Source organism: Porcisia hertigi, chromosome 11, assembly GCF_017918235.1.
Source record: "Porcisia hertigi strain C119 chromosome 11, whole genome shotgun sequence".
Lineage (NCBI taxonomy): Eukaryota > Euglenozoa > Kinetoplastea > Trypanosomatida > Trypanosomatidae > Porcisia > Porcisia hertigi.
In genome coordinates this window covers 468,523-487,733 of record NC_090570.1, presented here as the reverse complement: position 1 = coordinate 487,733, position 19,211 = coordinate 468,523, and the positions used below count along the sequence as shown (strand labels likewise).

The 19,211-nt window shown below is 56.9% G+C and overlaps 6 protein-coding genes across 6 annotated transcripts; all 6 read right to left on the bottom strand.

Moving 5' to 3' along the window:
• Nucleotides 1-528: 528 nt before the first annotated feature.
• JKF63_07060 (uncharacterized protein) lies at nt 529-2,406 on the bottom strand (the record flags this gene model as incomplete). Its single annotated transcript, XM_067903004.1, has 1 exon — nt 529-2,406. One exon carries the CDS (start codon nt 2,404-2,406, stop codon nt 529-531), a length of 1,878 nt encoding a protein of 625 aa, XP_067759013.1.
• A 1,454-nt stretch (nt 2,407-3,860) lies between these two features.
• JKF63_07059 (uncharacterized protein) lies at nt 3,861-4,253 on the bottom strand (the record flags this gene model as incomplete). Its single annotated transcript, XM_067903003.1, has 1 exon — nt 3,861-4,253. One exon carries the CDS (start codon nt 4,251-4,253, stop codon nt 3,861-3,863), a length of 393 nt encoding a protein of 130 aa, XP_067759012.1.
• A 1,298-nt stretch (nt 4,254-5,551) lies between these two features.
• JKF63_07058 (uncharacterized protein) lies at nt 5,552-6,886 on the bottom strand (the record flags this gene model as incomplete). Its single annotated transcript, XM_067903002.1, has 1 exon — nt 5,552-6,886. The coding sequence occupies one exon, from the start codon at nt 6,884-6,886 to the stop codon at nt 5,552-5,554; it is 1,335 nt and encodes a 444-aa protein (XP_067759011.1).
• A 2,485-nt stretch (nt 6,887-9,371) lies between these two features.
• On the bottom strand, nt 9,372-12,050 carry JKF63_07057 (uncharacterized protein; the record flags this gene model as incomplete). Its single annotated transcript, XM_067903001.1, has 2 exons — nt 9,372-11,618; nt 11,907-12,050. 2 exons carry the CDS (start codon nt 12,048-12,050, stop codon nt 9,372-9,374), a joined length of 2,391 nt encoding a protein of 796 aa, XP_067759010.1.
• A 1,734-nt stretch (nt 12,051-13,784) lies between these two features.
• JKF63_07056 (uncharacterized protein) lies at nt 13,785-17,237 on the bottom strand (the record flags this gene model as incomplete). Its single annotated transcript, XM_067903000.1, has 1 exon — nt 13,785-17,237. The coding sequence occupies one exon, from the start codon at nt 17,235-17,237 to the stop codon at nt 13,785-13,787; it is 3,453 nt and encodes a 1,150-aa protein (XP_067759009.1).
• A 1,421-nt stretch (nt 17,238-18,658) lies between these two features.
• JKF63_07055 (uncharacterized protein) lies at nt 18,659-19,102 on the bottom strand (the record flags this gene model as incomplete). Its single annotated transcript, XM_067902999.1, has 1 exon — nt 18,659-19,102. The coding sequence occupies one exon, from the start codon at nt 19,100-19,102 to the stop codon at nt 18,659-18,661; it is 444 nt and encodes a 147-aa protein (XP_067759008.1).
• Between the last annotated feature and the right edge of the window lie 109 nt (nt 19,103-19,211).

The window sequence follows — 19,211 nt, the reverse complement described above, 5'->3', positions numbered from 1 at the left end:
TAGGCTACATCAACGTCGACCCTCCCCCTTGTACGATTCCAGAAACACACACACGCACACACACAACAGGCAAACAGAGAAACAAGGCTGAAGAGACGCAAGAGCAGTGGACATGCCATGACGACAATGAGGCACACCGAAACAAACAGCCATACAAAACATACTTGTGTATAGATGCATGGTTGTGGGGTCGTTGCCGCTCACGTGACTAACTCGAGTCAGTCTGTCTTACCCACCCACCCACCCACCCCTTTCGGGGGAGGGGAAGAGGGGCTGTACGCCCATCTAATAATCCTTTGGGGTTACGCGGCCCAGTTCGAGGTGGCTCCACCCGCTGGCGCCGGCGCGGGCCCCTCGACGTGCCGGCGGACATGGGGGAGCTTCCCCAAATCGCGGTGCCGCGACCGAGATCCGCGACGCTGCAGAGCTTGTAACAACCCGATGGGAAGTGGTGCAGAAGACCTGATCCATGTTGGTAGCCCCGAAACCCTCGACTAGGGCTCCTGGAGTGCTGCCATGGCCGATGCCTCAAGGCAAGCGCGCTACGCCGACGAGATCCGCGTTCGCTTCTGTGGGCAGGGGATGCACATACGAGGCATCCTCTTCATTGTCGCTGACTACAGACACATGGTGATGCAACATCGTCGACGCTACAGCAGGCGAGACGCCCAGCTCGTCAGTACCAGTGCCGACTGCGAAGTCTGCTGTAGCGTCCATCGTCTCCACCACCGCATATGTTTCGCGGCCAAGGTGGTCGTCGTGTCGGAATCTCGGTGCGTACCCATCGCCCTCACTGGCCTCCCGCTGCCGGTGCCGCAGCAGAGACTGGCTCTTCGTACCGACACACTCCTTGCACTTGTAGCCGTTGCGCCGCCGCACCATATCGCGGTCGAAGCGGCCGCACACGACGCAGTATATCTGCGGCGTTGTGACGCCCCCATGGAGCGTCTGGTTAGAACGAAGGAGATCCGTGTCGACCCGCACAGCCGCCGCCGCCGCCTCACTTCTGGAGCGGCGAAGAATAACGTCGGTGTCCGCGAAGTTCATCTCTTGATTGCGCTCCTCGCGATCGCTGTCTTCATCGTAGTGCAGCACGCCGTCCACACGAACACCGTAATCGGTCGCAATGGCGTGACGAACCAGTTCCTCTAGTGTGGGATCGCGAACTAAGGCATCGATGTTGCAAATCATGTCCAACCCACCGCCATTGCATCCGGACGCCACTCCGGCAAGCGGGCCTCGAGGTGCGCCTCCACCGCTTCTGTCTGCTGTGGCTGGCCCTTCTACTGGGTTGTTCTCATCGTCATCCTCGCTCTCACCACCATTTTCTTGATCGATCAGCTTTCCTTTCCGATAGAAGATCGTTCCAAAGGTGTCATCGATAATATCGTTCACGCTTAGCGCAACGTCCACGTTGGAGCGCAGGTCACCGGTGTTGTTATCCTTCATGTAAACCGGAACACAGGCCATTTCCTTATCCAGCTTCGTGCGCCCAAAGGCGGCACGATGCAAGAAGGCCACCAACACAAGTTCGAAGCACATCAAAAGGTCTTTGATAAGGCCGCTGGTGAATTCGATCTCCTCCGCATGTGCACCGAGATAAACGATGTGGGTCGACGAGGCGACATTCACAAAGACAGACTGCCAGTAACTGAAAAAAATGATGGATTTGATGCACAGGAACTTCAAGAACGTTTTCGCGTAATGCAGCTCCTTTTCGCACTCGTTCTCGAAGAGTACAAGGTAGTAGAGCGCGAGCGTGAGGCTGATGTTGATGATGATGCAGGTGTACGTGTAGACATTATCTGGAGTGAAGCGGCCCTCTTCGTAGATGCCGAGCGGGTGGCAGACCATGGCGATAAAGGCGACAAGAGGCTTCACCAGCGCACACTGGAGCACCCAGCGCTTGCAGCGGAGGTAAAAGGCCGTGTCGAGCTGATAAGTTGGTAGGAAGCACACCGGAAACATGTGTACGCCCTTGTAGCGCTTCTTTTTGAGAGACCGCAGAAGCTGCCCCTCGCCGCCGCAGTATGACACCATCAGCATGAAAAAAATGTAGAGAACAAAACTCTCGTACGTGTCGCGCACCGTCTCGAAAAAGAAGCGCCAGTCAGCGTATAACAGAGACAGGGCTGAGAAAACGGCGAAGATCGGAATCATCATAATGATGCGCATCTCCAGCACCTGCAGTTTGGGGTAGTCAAAACGTGAAAGGTGTTCACGCAGGTCACTGAAAGAGATGAAGCAGCTGATGACAGCGCAGATGAGGGCTGCGTAGAGTAAAGCCTTGTTGTTCACCCATCGCATGTCAACGCCGGAGACAGAGGTGCTGTTCGAAACTTCGTGTCCCTCCGCCATCGTGAACACGAGACGCTGCCCCAGAGACTCAGTCAGCGCCTTCGCCATGACTGCAAATAAATGTGTGTATACAGAGAGAGTACCGTCCCCCTCGCCTTTAGGTGCACTGGTGTGTGTGTTTTTATCGGTTTTTTTTTGGAGGGGAGCTGAAAAACAAAATGGCGATTGACCGCTTTCCCCCCTTTTTTGTGTCGTGTGTGTGTGTGTCGTGTGGGCCATGGTGTAATTGACGGTGATTGAGTAGGTTGACAGCGGTGGTGATTCAGTCACAGAAGAGCAACAAAAAGGGGGATTAACATCGAAAGAGACGCAGAAGACAACGACGACAAAGGCCAATAATAATAAAAATAAGATAGTAACGACATACATGAAAAAGACGAGCATAAAAACCGGGTGCCGAGAGCGGGGGAAAAAAAAAGAGTGAGGGGTCAGCGGCCGTCGGCACCATCACCAAGCGATGCTAAGAAGAGTCCGCCTCCAGCCTCCCCCATCTGCTTCCTGGAGAAGAAGCGTAGGATGGGGAGAGTAGGTCGCTGCCACTTCTTTTCCCGCAAACAGTGCGGATACACACGCGGCAAACGCATGGCTTCGCAGAGTGACGCTTTCAAAGAAAGCCAGCAAGTTTCTAACTGGATGGTGAGCAACCATTCCTTTGTCCTTCTACTCCGCCTCCCCTCTCTTCCTCCCTATCCCCCCCCCCCGCCCCGCCCCGCCCCGTTTCTGCTGGTACTCAAAAGGGATGCATGGGTGTGTGTAGGGGGGGGGAGGGTAGGGCAGAGGAGAGGAGAGGATCTACGGCCGCCAAGGTGGTGGAGTTTTTTTTTTGATTTTTTTTTGGGGGGGGTTGGTTGGTGTTTGACGTGAGTATGTTTGAGGCAGGGAAAAAAAACGCGACTGAGAGGCAGGCGGAGAGGAGGGAGGGGAGCCGGTTGGGGCAACAGCGACGTGACGCATCAAGAAACGTGGCCTACACATATATATATGAACATCAGTAGTAGCAGAGGGAGCTGTGAAGGTAGTTTGTCATTCCTACTGCTCCTCTACATCTACCTGATGGGATGCTGCACCGCCTCCCCCACTCCGTCCTCTCACCACGCCCCGCAGCCCCTCTCGTCTCTCCCTCACACACGTCATCTGCGCTTTGGTTTGCCTCAGCGAAGGAGAAGAAAAAAACAAAAAAAAGAAATCACTGAAAGCACAGACCAGTGAAACACCGCCGGGAGGGGGGAGGGGAGGAAAGGTGGCGCTCACGTACCCGCGTGTGTGTGTGTGTATGTGCGTATGTGCGCGCCCCCTTCCTGCCCTCCTCCCCACCCACCCACCCACCCACATCCGCTCAAAGAAGGAGAGACGCGCGCAAGTACACGCATTCCACTCGATGAGAGTGGAAGCCATATACACAGATAGGTGTATGTGTATAGGGGTTGAAGGAGGAGGGGAAGGGAGGGAGGGGGGGTCTCTTCACGTCGAAACAACAACGATGCTGTACACCTTACCACTGCTTAGTAAAAGAAGCCGAGCACCTTGCCACCAGTGTTGCGGGAGCGGGCCTCCTCGTGGTCCATGATGCCAAGCGAGGTCGTCAGCACCACGAAGCCGAACTGACGGGAGGGGAGGATGTTCTTCATCCACTTCTCGTAGTCGGTGGTGGCGCAGTCGAAGCGTGGGCAGATGGCGCCGCACTTGTTGAGGCGGCCGTTAAGGTTCACGACGATCTTGCCAGCGCGGTGGTCGTCGATGATTTCGAACTCACCAATGTAGCCGTGCTTCTGCATCACCTGCAGGAACTTCACCACCACCTTGGAGGAGGGGCGGATGAGCACCTGACGCTTGCCACGGCGCTCCGCGCTCGCAATGGTGCGAAGCGCGTTCGCGAGAACGCTCATCATCGTCATGTTTGCCCTACAAAAAAAATGTATATGGGAGTGCGTGGGCAGGCAGAGGTAGTGCAGGTGCCGAGCTGTGGAACGACACACACGGGAGGAGGGAGGAGGGGGGGAGAATCGGGAGTGGGGCGCGTGTGCGTCAAGAACCCAGCGAAACAACAAGCCCAAACGTTATAAGGGTGAGGGCGGAGAGAAAAGGAGAGGGGGCCAGAGATCAATAGAATTCATGTAAGCATGTGATACGTGTGCTTGACGTGGGAGCTGACTTGTGTCTGCCGCGCGGGGAACGCGCAGGCCCACGGTGAGGAGTTGCCGAAGGGAAAAAAGGGAGTCCCTCACAAAAAGAGAATAAGAAGAAGGCCCTCTTTTCATTGAGGGAAGTGGATGACAGATTTCTCAACGCACGGGCGCCCCCTCCCCGTGACTTTTTTTTTTGGGGGGGGGGGTCCCCCCCCCCCCCCTCCCCCCACCCTCTTGTGCGCAAACAACTTGCTGGTGTAAACATGAACCCTCAAGAGCGACACCTCGATACGGGATGGACGAACCCGACCATCGACGGATAAGACAAGCGCCCAATCCCCCTCAAGAAAAAGTCGGTTGTCATCATCGATTCTTGAGTGTGTTATTGCCCACCACCTGCACACCAGAAGAGGGAATGTGCGTATGTATGTACGCATGCGTGGAGCGGAGGGGGGAGGGAGGGGGGGGGGGATCAACAAGGCATGCACAGGTACTACAGCCAGAGGGGAGAAATAAATGCCTTCGTGTAGAATGGCAACCACCCACTTCCTCGGTGCTGCAAGAAGCCGACTGCATGGTGCGTGGACGAGTGACAGGGTGCCCGCGGACGACCAACCCTGACCTGGTCCAAGTTTGCGCAATGCCGTTGCAGTACTTTCAATATTGGATCCGCCGCTGCTGTCATCCCGGTGCGCCTTCATCCAGGACTCGAGCCCGCGCAAAGCATTGAAAGAAGTGGAGTCCGCCTTCGCGGTGCCGCCACACTGCAAGCGCGACTCCACAGTCCCAGGGGCACTATGAGTGGACTCTTGTTTATTTAGTGATCAGCAGCGCGCATTACTCAAGATGACCTTGAAGCTCTGAGGCGGTGAATCCACGTGTGGCGGATGCTCGAAGTCGTGCCCCAAAAATGTAAAATGGCGCAGAGATGTGTTCGCAAAAAGACGTTCACGGACGACGCACGTCTGCCAGGGCATTGTGAGCGACGGAGGGGGGGGGGGGGAAGGGGCCCACGCTACCCCTCCTGGTCCTACGACTTCACTGTACCGAAACAAAAGACTCGCGCATCACCGGCGCCTCCCTGACGGCACCACCTTTGGGTCATCGACCAGCACAACTTCGTAGTCGTCAACCATCTCGATGCGCGCTGCACTGTTCTTGATGCGCTCAGCATTGCGCTGCTCCTCCAATCGAGCCTTCTCCTCCTGCGTGGCGAAGAGGCGTTCATACAGCGATGGCCCTTTGATCTCGGATATGATGTTGGACTTGGCAGCCTGAGGCGGGTCAGGGAAGTGAAAGAACTCGCGGAAGGGTTGCCAGCGCAGCAAGATGGGCTGCAGCAGCCCCGCTGTGGACAGCCCGATCCAGTAGGCGAACATGGCAGACGGTTGCGCGGCAAAAAAATAAATGCCGACCAGAGACGATGCACGCACAGCCCACCGCACGTATATGCTGCTGGCACTTCGACCACCGCGCTGCATGCGCTGATTCATCTCGAAGTTCACGAGGAACATGCCGGCACAGATAGCCGGCAGCGCGTACGTTGGGTCAGGCATAGTCAAGTCCGTCACCCACAGGAACGGCGCCATCTCCAAATCCGTCTCGTACATCGCCAGACGACGAATAGACAAAAAAGCTGACATCGTGATGGGCGCTGTGAGCATGGTTAGAAAGCTCTTCCACTGCGCGCACTTGTTTTTCTTGCAAAGTGCGTACTTCATGCGGTTGTAGCCGTCCTTGATGACGCGCTTCTCTGCCGAGGAGAGGGTGCGGTCATTCTTCACCTTGTTTTGGTTGTTGGTGATCTCAGAGATTTGGGGGCCGATGTGGGCCATGCGCAACGAGTTGCGGTGACTGTAGAGGGACGGGATCAGCGTCAGGACACGCATGATCAGGCCGTAAAAAAAAAACACGTGGCCCCAGCCGCCGAGATCACACGACATTAAGCCGTCGTGCCGAAGGCTGCGCATGATCTCCACCTGCTTCTCCACTGGCTGCATGAAGCCCACAACCCAGTCCCAGAAGTCCTCCAGACGTTCGAAAACGCTCTTATCAGGGCGAATGTAGTCGTCCACCTCCGTTGGCTGATTCGCGAAGATCTCCGGCAGTTCCTCTTCCAGTTGGGGGTTCGTCGACCGCCCCACATCTGTGCGGCCCCAGCTAAGGGGATTCCAGCTAATGCCACGTTGCTGGACGTGGAGTGCAACCACCATTCCGCTGCCGCCACTAACGCCATACCTGGGGGAGATTGACGAGGAGAGCGATGACAACTTTTGTGTGTGGTTATGTCGCATGAAGAACCCCCGGCATGGTGATGTAGCCGTCGCACAGGAGCGCCACACCTTTGCACTCGGGATGGGTGCCGGTACCGGCGCCCGAGCTCGACGCGAGCCAAGCAACATCGAGGAGAATGCCGGGGAATCACACAAAACGAACGCCCAAACACTGGCCTGCCTACGTGGTGTGGTCGATGGAGAGTGGCGCGTGGAAAAATAAAAAATTATGATGCGCTAAAATGTTTGGAGCGGGACGATTGGGAATCGCAGACACACACACAAACACAGAGAGAGAGAGAGAGGGGGGAGCGCTTATGTAACTTCAACGCGGTGCGGCGAAAAGCTCTTGTCTGTCCCACTGCCTGTGTGTGTCTCTTTATATATATATGTGTATGTGCATGTACCCCTCTGTGTTTGTCAGCTCTCCGTCTCGTGTTGATGTTTGGAGGAGTATGTTACGACGCACAAAGCAGAGGGGAAAAATATGCAGGTAGATTGCGCACGGCAGGACTTCGGGTCGGTGTAGCGTCTCTGTACCGCTTCAGCTGCGCACCCCGATCGCCCCCTGTTTTATTCCTCTTGAAGATTTTGTCCGCTGCAGTCGCAGCTCGGGTCAAACTTCCCTCTCTTTCCTGACAGCTCCTCTTCGCTGTACGCTCATATAACGAGAAGAATAAACGCACACACACACACATCGTGGTGGAAGATGAAGTGGAGTAATGAGAAGTGGCGATGAGAAGGGAAAGAGACGCGAGGGGGGGAAGGTGGGGGGGACAAGAGCGTGCTCTGACGACAACACACGAGGTGCGCCACTTGCCGCGCCCGCCGCCCCCCCCCCTTCCTCCTCACTTCCGCAGAAGAATCCGTCACACATTTCTCGACGGAGTGGAACCGTCGCACATGATTTGAGTATGCTTGGGTTCGAAGGGGGGTGGGGGAGGGGAGAGACTGGTGTGGCAGTGACGCATTGCACGAGGAGCATCGACTGGACCCGTGGACCAACCACCACCACCACCACCACCCCTAGACGGGTTGCCATGCCACTCCTCCACACACACACACAGACACACACGCAGTGTCACGCCATCGCCCTCTGTACAAGTTTGCTTGGGTACTGTGTTTTTCGGCAATCCTCAAACGTCACCTCAGCATCATCTTAGATGAAATAAAAAAAAATCATGAGACAGCAAACACGATCGGAAGAGACCAACAACGACATCTCGACGCGGGCCCCAACACTCATGAATGCGAGAACACGCACCCAAGCTGTATTCATAACTAAGCCCCGGCCCGGACCCCTCCCCCCCCCCTTTACACACACACACACACAAAAAAAAAAAAAGTGGAGGGGAGGTGGGGGGCAAGTGTTGAAGGAGAGGGAAGAACGGAGGAAGAGGCTTGGCGTATGCTAATTAAATTTGAGTCAACGTCGTCACCAACACGACAGACACACTCAGACGTAAGAAAGGTATTATGTATATATAAATTGATATACATACATATATATATACGCGTATACATTTATTACGTCGAACACATCCCCACACATATACAGACACGCAAGCACAACTGTGGAGAGCTGCCTTCACCGTATCCGTAGCATCACGCCTCCCATGCACCCAGCCAACCTCCAACCCCCCTCACCCGCCTCCCCCTCCGGAATCATTCGTCTAGAAGCGGTGGTGGTGTAATATACTACGACGCGCGTGTGTGTGTGTGTGTTTAGGGGTGGGTGGATTAACCGCGGGTTCACGCAGACTCTCTCTCGTTCACTTTTTTTACTGATACTCTCTTCGTCGCGGAAACAGAAAAGTAAACAAACAAAAATATGAAAACAATAGTGGGAAAGGGAGAGAGCCCAATTCAACGCGGAAGGGGGCAAAGAAACGCCGGTGTCCACCACCGCCACCCTCCCCTCTCTTTCTTTCCCCCGTTGCTCCTCGCTCATCATCTCCTACCCGAATCGGTGTGTGTGTATGTACACACGTATAAATATATAAATATATATATATATGTGCATATCCACATAGACGCACAGCGGAAAGGGGAGGGGGAGGGGAGGGGAGGGGAGGGGAGAGCGGCATCAGCCCACGACTCATCTCATTTAAATTAGTTTTCAAAATCCCCTCATCTACCACGACAGCAAAGCGCAATTTTTACCTATACACGCACACACACGGAGCGGAGGGCGAGAGGAGGGAGGGGAACCCACTTGGAGTGGCCATGGGGCGGGAGGCGGAGGGCCAGGGGCATATTTTCGCGACACTAGTGGAACCAGCAATACAGAATTCGCCATTCGTTTGACCAGGCCCATCTACAAAAAAACAAAAAATGAGCGGCGGTGGCAGTCGAGAGAGACGAGGGAAGAATATGGAGGGAACGAGCATCAAGCTCAACCCACGTAGCCCCCCCCCCCCCCCCAATTCAGGGCACCGGTAACCACATATTCCCTCTGCGCGTTGGCTACAACAACTGCTGACGATGTCCCTCAATGTCTCGCACCCTCACAGGAATCACCCCTCTGCCATGGGCACACACCCCATTTGGTACACCCTCCACGCGTTAATCCGAGCCCAGTCGTCCGGCTGCCGCGGTTTCAGACTTGAGGGGGTTATTGACCAGACTTTGCGAGCGACTCGTGTGTGGACTCGTAAAGGCGCATGACGACACCGATCGCTATAGTGCGACCATCGTCGCGCAGCATGAAGCGACCCAGTTTATCAAAGTCTTTATGCGTCTCTAGCACCAGGGGGCGGTCGAGCTCGATACGGGCAATCACCACGTCACCAGCCTTTACACACGCCGGGTTCTTCTCGATAACCTCGTTGGTTTTGCGGTCAATCTTTGCTAGTAACTTGTGGAAGGACGCCTCCTCCTGGGCGGAGTGGATGTGCAGCATCACACGGGAGCCAGCACTGATAATATTCTTCACCTCCAATATAACCACACGAGCCTGAAAGAACTCGACGGCGCGCAGCGAAGTTGGAATAGAGGTCGCGACGTACCCGCCGTGAATGTCCGCCTCGTCGATGCCGCGCACGTGCAGGTGCACATTGTCACCGGGGTAGCACTTCTCGAACTCGGTGGACTCGATCGAAATGCCCTCGACGACGGCCTCAGCCTTCGTGGGAAGTACCTGGATCTTCTCTCCAACCGCGATGGAGCCAGACTCCACTTTGCCGTAGACGTGCATCTTGCCGTCATCCTTGTAGGCGCCGACTAGCGGGATACAGAAGACGTCGTCCTCCGTCTTCGACTCGGGCAGCGTCAGGTTGTCGATCACATCCATCATCGTCGGACCCTTGTACCAGTCGCAGTGGTCAGGCTCGACGCGCTTGATCATGTTCTCGCCTGTCAGACCTGCCACGGGCATGAAGACAAGGTTCTTGGCGCGCTCCTCGTCGTAGCCGTTCTGTCGCAAAAAGGGCTTCAGCTTACCCACAATCGCGTCGTAGCGCTCTTTGTTCCACTTCATCTCATCCATCTTGTTGATGACGCATATCATTTGCTTCACACCGCACGTGCGAACCAGCATCGCATGCTCCCGGGTTTGTCCGCCTCTCTCGAAGCCAGTCTCGAATTCGCCGGTGCGGCTGGAGATGACAAGGACGCAGATGTCTGCCTGGGTGGCACCGCCAATCATGGACGGAACAAACGCCTTGTGGCCCGGGGCGTCCAGCACCGTCACACGGCGCTTCTCGGTTTCAAAGTAGGCCGCACCGGTCTCGCGCGTAATACCTTTCGACCGCTCCTCCTCGGAGACATCCATGACATAGGCGTACTCCCAGCCCTCACGGTGATTGATTTCGGCCTCGCGGCGCAGCTTCTCCATCTCGCGTTGGTCCACGAGCCCCTTCTCCATAAGCAGATGGCCGGAGATGGTGGACTTGCCCGCATCAACGTGGCCGCAGAAAACGATGTTGAAGTGCGGACGAGGGTCGCGCGTGTACACTTTCTTGTTCTGCTGACGCTGACGTGCGATCTCCTTCTTTACAGCCTCTCGCAAATCCCCAGGAGTCATCTTCGCGTCCTGCTTCCCCGTCGGCGCGGGCATCGACTTGACAGGAGGCGCCGAGAAGGGCTTCGAGGTGCTCGCAACAGGACTGATAGTAGCCGGGGCCCCCAGTAGTGGGCTTTCGACTGCAGAGACCGTCGACGGGCCCGCGTCACTCTCCACGTTTGCCTCAGATCCCGCGACTGGAGATGTCTGCGTTACCGCCGCCTCCGGGGCTGGGGGCATCGACTCTGCCTCCTTCGATGTTGTCGCTTCCTTGGCATCCTGCTTCTTTTTGCCCAGTGAAAGAGTGCCACCATTCTTCTTGGGCAGCACAACCGGCTGCGCGGGGCCGCCCCCCAATGACAGTTTTGTAGCATCCGAAGCCGATGCCTTCGGCGCTGGCTTTTGCGCGACGGGGTTTTGCTGTTGTTTCAAAGACATTGAGGACCGCTCCCAAGGCGCCGGCTGCTGCTGTTGCGAAGCAGCGTAGCCACTGCCCTGTTGATAGTTGTAGTTGCCCCAGTTGCCTCCTTGCTGCTGCTGCTGCTGCTGCTGCTGCCCCTGAGGAGCGCCGTAACCACCACGCGGGTAGTGGCCGCCTTGGTAGTGGCCGCCTTGGTAGTTGCCGCCTTGGTAGTTGCCGCCTGGGTAGTTGCCACCACTGCCAAAGCCCTGCTGCGGGTGATAGTAGTTGCCGCCGCCGCCGCCGCTGTGGTGGTGGTGGTGGTGGTGGTGGTGCTGCTGAGGGTAGAACCCGCTTGCACCTTGGGGGTTGTACGCACCCATGTACGCATTGCCTTGAGGAGTGTAGGATTGCGCGTTGGGGTTGTCGCTGCCTGTCGGTTGCTGCCAAGACATCTTTGAGGATCAAAGCGGAGTGTGTTCGAGCCCGTTTAGGGCTTGTGTGTGTGTGTGTGTGTGTGTGTGTGTGGATATCGATGGGCTTTCCCTTTCCTGATCTCTCGCTCGATACGCTCACGAAAAGGGAGAGAGAGAGAGGGAGGGAGGGGGGGGCAGGAGCTCGTGCTGGTGATTGGGTGTGATCTGACAGAGTGAGGAGACCGTCTGCGAGCAAGTGTGTAGCGGTGGGAGCGGGGCTGGCTGGCGGAGTAGAGAGAGAGGCAAGATGCAGGGAGATAGCTTGCGGACTACATTAGTCCGCAAACAACAGGAGAAGAAACACACACACGCAACAGGATAGGAAGACGAAGGACCGTGTGTGTGTGTGTGTGTGTACGGGGGGGGGGACGTGTGGCGTTGGGTGGTAAGGTAGCAGGAGGAACGAGGCGTCATTCTACCGCTCTACACAATGCAACCCAGAATACTCCACCGCCTACTGGGACGATACACAGCGAAATCACTGGCACGTGTGTCTCCTGAATTTTAAAGCGCCACCTCCAAGCGTTATAACACAAAACCATCAAAGTTGCCTCTTTTCTTCAATGATGTCTTCAACCTCCACACACACACACACACAGAAAGAGAAAGACAGACAGGCAGACAGCCCTGACGGTACTCTTGATTACAGCTTACTGCAACATGCTGTTATCGGTCAATCTGTGACGGGACAACTTCAATCGCTTAGCTTGCATCTTCTTTGTTTTTTTTTATCGTCTGCAGTTTGGCTTAGACACGCGTCATACTCCAAGAAGAAAAAACACGCATGTCTGCGCCGGATGAAGAGAAAAACATAACCTCGTTGCAACACCCACTCTGGGTGGGTTGTACGTGAGTGGCTACCCAGGTAGCGACCTGCAGAGAAGCACCGCACACACCCATGCAGAATAGCCGCAGAGCCAACGACAGAAAGCACAGACACGCACATCAGAGAGAGAGAGAGAATGAGATTCGAGACAGGCGAAGGCGCTCCCGTGTGATGTAGTGAAGGGAATAAAGAAGCCAAAGTACACCGCGCGCAGCGACATGACACCCACCCCCTACACCCACACACGCACAACAAACAAAAGAAGAAAACGGAGCAAATAAAAAAATTTTCATCAAAAATGGCAATAAAAAAAAAATGGCGCCCATCGCAGGTGTGGCACACACACACACACGCGCACGCACACGCACGCGAAGAAAAAAACAATAAAAGTGGATAAAACGCCCACAACAACGAATTTTTTTTTCATCTCCGCTTTAAGCGCGGGAAGGTAGCGCGGATGGCTGTCCATCCACCACCAACCACCACGACAGAGAGGACGACGAAGCAACCGAGACCCCTCACGCTAAAACCAAACACGCAAGTCGTGCAGCACAGAAACTCGCACATTTAAAAAAGGCCAAAGAAAAAGCACTGGTGCACAGTCCCAGGAGTGCCCCCCCCCCCACGCACGCACGCACTCACCTTATTCGTAAAACGCACAGGGGATACGACAAACATACACACGACACACCTACCCCCACGGGGAAGGAGGGGGGAGACGCACATCATACACATGATCCTTCCCACGTTTTGACGTCGTTGGCACTGCACCTGGCTATGTATATTGCACCGATGCACGCCATACCACGCAGCTTGTACTCGGCGAGGCACCTAGACAACAGCAGCAAAGTGTGTCGATCCCAGCCGAGGCAAGCACTCATGAGTTAATACAGCCATATGTATACATCTACATATGTGCTGTGTAAATGCATACACTCATCCTGCCGTGCACACCCCCCTCAAAGGAGCTCAACCGAATAGCCGTAGCGGAGATAGAGTAGGGCGCAGCGGCGGGAGTGGAGTGACTTTGTGCGTGTGTATGTGTGTATGTGTAACAAGCCCGGGGGAAGGGGGGAGAGAGCTCTGCAACCACGGAGCTTCCTCCCCCTGCTACCGGGCATTGAACGTCCACATCCCCCGTGGGGAAAAATCCCTGAGCCCACCACACACACACACACACACACCACACATGCAGCGGCTTCTTCAGGAAACAACTTTCAAAAGACCAACCATGAGCCACTCCAGATACTCACACACGCAACGCACAAACAACAACAAAAAAAAAAGGTGGGGTGCTACAGGACGAGAGAATGGTGCGCTGCTCACAAATAACAGAGATTCGCGAAGGGTTGAATGACACCACCGTACCGCTGCGCTAGTTGAGTCCACGCTTGCGTCGCATTCAGCGTCTTGGCGCTCTCGCAGAAGTGCCCCAGCATCCGCACAAGGTCCTCCGGCAGCATCCCCAGCTGCAGCTGACGAACCAGCTCCACCGCCGCCTGCTCAACCGCTGCACGCCTGCGGGGATCTGGAATGCCGGGGATGATCTGCTGAAGACGCATCACCAGCTGGCTGTGCAACGGAGACGCGAATTGGGCGGGGTTCACGGAAGCGAGTGAGACCGCTGGGTTCGCGGCGGTTGGGGCCGGGGGAAGCGCGCTGCCTGTCGCAGGCTGTCGAGGTCCTGGCGGTGGAGGTGGTGGCGGCTTCACCATCGGTTGGGAGGCGCCACCGTACAAAGGACCGGCAGGCTGGAGCGGCGGTGGTGGTGCTGCGGGATACGGTGACGACTGCATCGCTGGTGGGGGCTGTGCCGATGGCGCCGCCACGTTGTACAGCGACGTCGGCTGCGATGGCGCACGGGAGGCCATGGCAGGGGACGACGTAGGAGGTCCCTGCGGAGGAGGTGCATTGCCGGCTGATATGGCAGCGGTAGTCGGCGATCTCATTGATGAGTAGGTAGAAACCGGATGCGGCATGAGTCGAGGTTTCGGTTGGCCTATGACCCCATTCGGTGAAGCCGGAAGTGCGTTCGTGCGGCTGGGCGGGAGTGCACTGAGGCGGGAAGAGTTACTGTCCGGTGCAGTCATCCCCATCGGTGGACCCCCAGCGGGCGCTGACAGCGGCATCATCGACGGCGCCGCTGAAGACGCACCATTCACGCTGTTGCTCACAGGAGCGGCTGCACCGTACAAGGGTAACGCAGCACCAGCACCGGCACCGGCACCAGGCATCAGCGGTGGGCAATGGGATCCGTTAACACTCGGCGCTGGCGGGAGCCCAGATGGGGGGAGGTTATGAGGGAAAAGAGCCGGTGGGGGCTGCGAAGCCGCTGTAGGTGGACCCACGTGCGATGGATAGCCACCGGCTGGCATGTACCCCACCTGGTGAGGATGTGGTTTCCCTGACATCATCATAGGGTTCGCGTGGTACGGCTGCTGCTGCTGCGGCGGCGGCTGGGCCATGGCTTGTGCTTGTGCTTGTGCTTGTGCCTGTGATTGTGCCTGTGCTTGTGCCTGTGCCTGCTGCTGCTGCTGCTGCTGCTGCTGCTGCTCTTGCATCCGTCGCTCTTGTGCGGCAGCCAAGAAAGCTTGGCACGCTGGGCTTTGTGCGTCCGACACAGGCGCCGACGCGTACGGCACACCTTGGTCAGACTGCGCAATGTCAAAGAGGTACCTCATGCGATCGACAAGCACCCTGGCTGTGTAGTCACCGATGCGAGCGGCACGCTGCAAGTACTGCACCGCCTCCTTTGGGTGACCGTCCGTCAGCAGCTTTACACCGTAGTCACACATACAGTGCGCCAGGTACTCGCTACTCGCCGCCCGCTGTGTGACCTCCTCCAGTAGAATTGTGTCCTGAACGACTTCACGCGAGGGGCGCTTCTCAAGGCGCCAAAGATCCACCACAGCGTCCACGTTGCGTGCGCAAACGTAGCAGTGGTAGGCACCCTCGTACTTCTGCTGATCGCGCAGCGCGTCGCCCAGCAGGTTGCACGCGTCGGCAAACCGGTCACCCATAACGAACGCCACAATTGTGGAGAGCACTTCTTTCCAGGGCACGTGGGCTTGAACAAGGGGTCGAAAATCGCCCGAGGCGATCGCGCCCGCGTAGAGGACGTGGCGCCTCTTCGGATTGGTGGCGGCGATATGCGCAATGTAGCGCTGGTGCACCCGCCGCACCATCTCCCCGCCACTGAGAAAGGCGATGGCGAAAGCGTCATCGAAGATGTGCTCGTCCATGCACAGGTCCACAGCCTCCTCGACTTTCCCACTGACAACGAGCTCCGCCGTGCGGTCCTCGTAGCTCTTCTGATTCTCTTGCGATATCGCGGCAAATGGATCGTCATCGTCCTCTCCTTGCTTCCCGGCGCCGGCGACGCTCTTCTTGGTGGTGACGCGTTCGCTAAGAAAGTCGAGGATGGGCTGACGGGAATTCTGCGCGCTCGAGAAGGCAGCGAAAAGCTCGTGGTGGGTGTCGCGCAGCCACTGCGTCCGCTCTGGCGACCCGTTCGGGAACTTGGCCAGGGCTCCCATCATTTGCTGGTCCTCCGACGTCTTGGGGCTCATTGGCGCGCAGTTTAGGTTTGTCAGCACTATGTCATGTGCCGTACCAGGGGCAAGGGAGGCGACGGCGAGGGACATGTTGACTGAGGCCCCGCATGGCTTGTTCAGCCACCTAGGTGCCGCACCCAGCTTATCGCCGCCGGTGGTGGACACATCCTGTGCCGTCGACACACATAGAAGCGGCGTCAAAGAAGATGTCGCGATGACAGCCGGCAGCACTGGGCACCACTGCACGTCAACGAGGTATTGCCCCACCGGCTGCAGTTCCCCCAGTTTCTCCCCCGTGTTCGGGTCCCACCACATTGTTCGGCCATCGCTACCGCACGACGCAACCATTGACGATTCCTGCTCCGACCACGCCAGGCCAGTAATGCCGCCGGTGTGACCGCTCATCTCGCGCAGCGGCACCACGCCGGTGCGGAGGTCCCACACTTGGAGTACTGGATGGCCATTATCGAGGCCCACGACGAGTTGCGTCGCCGCCGTGGGGTTCCATGCGATGGCGGTTATCTGTGCCCCATGTGACGCCTTGGAGACGTTCAGTGCGGTTACACGGGTCGCCATCTTCAGGTTCCACACGCTCACCACGCCGCCCACGGTCGCAGTGGCAAAGATATGGGCGTACTTTGGGTGCCACTGCAGGTGAACAATGGCACCGCTATTTGGGATGTTCGAGATCACCGACACCTTCATTGGTGCACAGACAGAGCCGGTGGCGCCATCCTGCAGCGTCCATACATGCCAGACACCGTCGTCAGCGCCAGTGGCAAAGAAATGTGGCTTTGATGGGTTGAAGTGAAAGCCGCGCACGGCCGAACCCGCGTGTTCACGCACCGTCCACAGGAGCCCGCGCGGGTGGTCACTCGCCTCTTCACTGCCACCGTTCGGTCCAGCAGCGAGGACATCTGCAGCGGAGAAGATGTACAAGCAACCATTGCCGCACGAGACACCAATGATACCTTGTGGCCCGGCGTACGGCGACCAGTCGACACGATACGCGCGATCCGGCAGTCGCACGCGCCCCACGACAGGCAACTCCGTCTCGTCCGTCACCTTCACATCCACCAAACGGATTTCCAGGAAGGCGTCGCCGCTAAAGTTTTCATCCATCGTTCCGCTGTACGACGCAGTGGCGAGGAGGGGCGGGTTGCCCAACACCACCGGCGACCACGCGAAAGCGCAGCACAACGCCGTGTTCTTCAACCTCATAGTGGCTCTTCAACGGAAAGTGCCGTGTGTGTGTGTGTGTGTGTGTGTGTGTGTGTGTGTGTGTGCGTGTGTGTGTGTGTGTGTGTGTGTGTGTGTATGCGTCCTCCAACTGCCTCCGCCGTCAGCGCTTGGGACGCACCGTTCCGCTCGCCCAAGAATTCGCGTCACCAACACCACCCCTCCTCACGAGGAAGAAAATCCGTATATCAGCAGCACCAACGCAGCGGCGGCGCGCGCGCACACCTGGTCAAAGACACACTCACAAATACAGAGACAGGGGAAGAGTGAAGGGAAGAGACACCCACGCCAGAACGAAAGGCAACCCCAGACAAACCGCAACAAAAGGCGTAGTGGTGTCAGGAAAAAAAAAGGAAAAAAAAGGAAGGCACAAAAAGAGCAAAGAAAAATGGCTAAACCGGGCAACAACGACTGCGCAAACGCCTCGCAACATCAACATATGCACCGGGTCACTGGATGTATACGTACACACACAACCACACACACACACCGAGTTGATCCTTTGTATATATGTGTGTGGGTGTGGGTGCGTGTGTGTGAGTGTATCGGGATGAGTGAAAGGGGGGAGGTCAGAGTTTCTACACGCGTCGCATCAAAAGCAAAGTGGTGAGGCGGCGTTCAGTAGAGTGCGAGAGATCGTAGTAATGATGGGTGCACCACCAACAGCCCCCCGAAAAAAAAAAGGCGAGGACAGAGAACGTATGAGACATAGAGCCCATCAGTCCGTCGGTAGGATGAGGCGATTGGCATGAGGATTAGAGTAGAACGCAGCTCCGGGAATAGGGGAAGAGAGAAAAACGCATTTCTTTGGAAAAATGCCACAACACGCTGCGCATCTCTGAAGTGTTGTGTGGAGGTGTGGGGAGTCATCCTGGTAACGCTTCGGCCAGAATACACCACCGGTTTCATGACAGTGCGCAGAGCAAATGCAGAAACACAAAAGCTGCACTCCGCCTCCCCACACCCTGAAGCGCTCCGTTATTCTCCTTCATTGACCACTAAGTGGGCTCGCGCTGAACCATGGAGACCTCCATCGAGAGTCACATCCCTTCCCCTTTAAAGAGTCGCTGACGGCCTCGACGGACACCATCCAACTCCCCCCGCCACTGACGGGAGCGCACGCCGCAGTCTCGGATGGGATGGTGTCTCCACTAATCGCGTTGGCGTTCATGCTGTTTTTTTTTTCATTTTAACGAGCACCGCTTGTCACTCCCTCACTGCAGCCAGCAGCGCGATGCCGTGCACGGGCACAAGAGCGGGCGGGAGCGAAGCGCACATTTCTTTGTTGCTGTTGCGGAAAAGAGGGCAAATGACAAGAAAAAAAAGAGAGAAAAGAACGCAAAAGAATCGTGTGTCGTAATCACACAGTCTCAGCTGTGAATGCACGTCAACGCAGCGGCAGACTAGCTGCGCTTCGCGCGTACAGACTTGCGCGAGAACGTGATCTTCTCGGAGCGGGCCTTGCGAGCAGCACGAACCTTCTCCGTGCGGCTGGCAATGCGGGCCATGCGGCGCGCGCGGCGGAACGCCACGTCGGCGAGGTCCGGGCGCACAGCAGCCACTGCGCGGCTCACGTCAGACGCCTTCACGTTAGCAGCCAGCACGCTCTTCCGGTACGCCTGCCTCGGCTTGTTGTTGCTGCTACCGTCCTTCAGCGTCACGCAGATCGCACCGCCCTTCGCCGGCTTCACAACAGCGGCCTTGTTGTTCAGGAACCCAGAGTGGCGCTTCGTCCAGTTGCCGTTGTTGTTGAACGGGTCGCAGCTCATGCGGATGCCACCGCGCTTCTGCAGGAAGCGGCTGTTCTGGCGGACCAGAATCCACTGGAGATCGGCAGAGTGCGACATGATTCGTTCGCGGTTCTTTTGGGGCGCGCGGAGGGAGTGAGCAATGCAACAAGCACAACGTGTGTGGGTGTGCGGAAGAGGGGTGGGGGAGGGGGAGGAGTGGTACACA